General features: G+C 58.3%; 1 protein-coding gene across 1 annotated transcript in view; it reads right to left on the reverse strand.

Moving 5' to 3' along the window:
- Nucleotides 1–908, reverse strand: part of LOC104987144 (NXPE family member 3-like) — a 16,301-nt gene that overhangs the window by 501 nt on the left and 14,892 nt on the right. The window contains exons 5-6 of the mRNA XM_010837921.1: nucleotides 787–893; nucleotides 2–122 (exon numbers count right to left, since the gene is read on the reverse strand). Of these exons, the coding sequence (XP_010836223.1) occupies nucleotides 2–122; nucleotides 787–893 (228 nt within the window). The remainder of the gene's footprint in view (nucleotide 1; nucleotides 123–786; nucleotides 894–908) is intronic.

Below are 908 nucleotides of genomic sequence, written 5' to 3' on the forward strand. Positions count from 1 at the left end.
GGTGCGAAGAGAACGCAGGGGCCAGCTGTGCGTGCGCCACTGCAGCACTATGGCCCGGGTGGTGTCCACGGCCATCAGCGGCCCCGTGTGATACGTGGCGTGTAGATCCACCGGCTTCAGGGCTGCGCGGAGGACGAGAGGAGGCTTAGGGGTGAATACAATTGGACCCTGCACCATCCTCTTGGATGGAATGCTAACGATAGCCCCCACTTCCCAAGACATAAACCTTCTCCCCCCAAGCCCTAGGGCTGCCCCCCGGCTCAAGTTTTCAGGGTTGCCAAAGATCTCCCTATTATCCATCCAAACTCCTATTCAGTTTGCTTTTAATTCTTTGGCGTTTAATTCCCTATGCTGGTTGCCTTTCTCCTGAAACCTTCCTTTCTTGCCTCCTGTCACACTACATCATCCCTGTCACATTTTCCTCTCCCTTTCGGGTCAGAGCACACAGCTGAGTGAACACACTGGGTCTCTGGACCCTCTGGCCTGGTCCGAGCCTGGTCACCACTGGCAAAGTGCATAAACTGGGCAAAAAGAATCTCTAGCCTGAGGCCAGTCTTTAAGATGAATCCAAGTGGGAGTGCTCGGTCAGAAAGCAGAGAGGGACAAGACACTGCAAAGAAAGGAGATGGTTCCCAAAGAAAAGTCAATGGTGCAAAGTGCTCCAGGGGGCCGGGGAGCCCAAGAGCTAGGACTGGGTCCTCAGACTCGGTAGCCAGGAAGTCCCTGGCAGCATTCTAGCTCAGGGACAGCAGACCAGTGCTGCCCTGCCCCCTCGCGGCTGCTCACCGGGCACGGTGTCTCGCAGGTACTCCCACCACTGCCGGAGCGTGGAGTCCCCCATCATGTGGACGACGCGGCCAGCCAGGCAGCGCAGGATGCTGTCGGCGGGGGGGGAGGGGCGGGTGGGG

The sequence above is a fragment of the Bison bison genome, unplaced genomic scaffold (assembly GCF_000754665.1).
Source record: "Bison bison bison isolate TAMUID 2011002044 unplaced genomic scaffold, Bison_UMD1.0 scf7180017864085, whole genome shotgun sequence".
Lineage (NCBI taxonomy): Eukaryota > Metazoa > Chordata > Mammalia > Artiodactyla > Bovidae > Bison > Bison bison.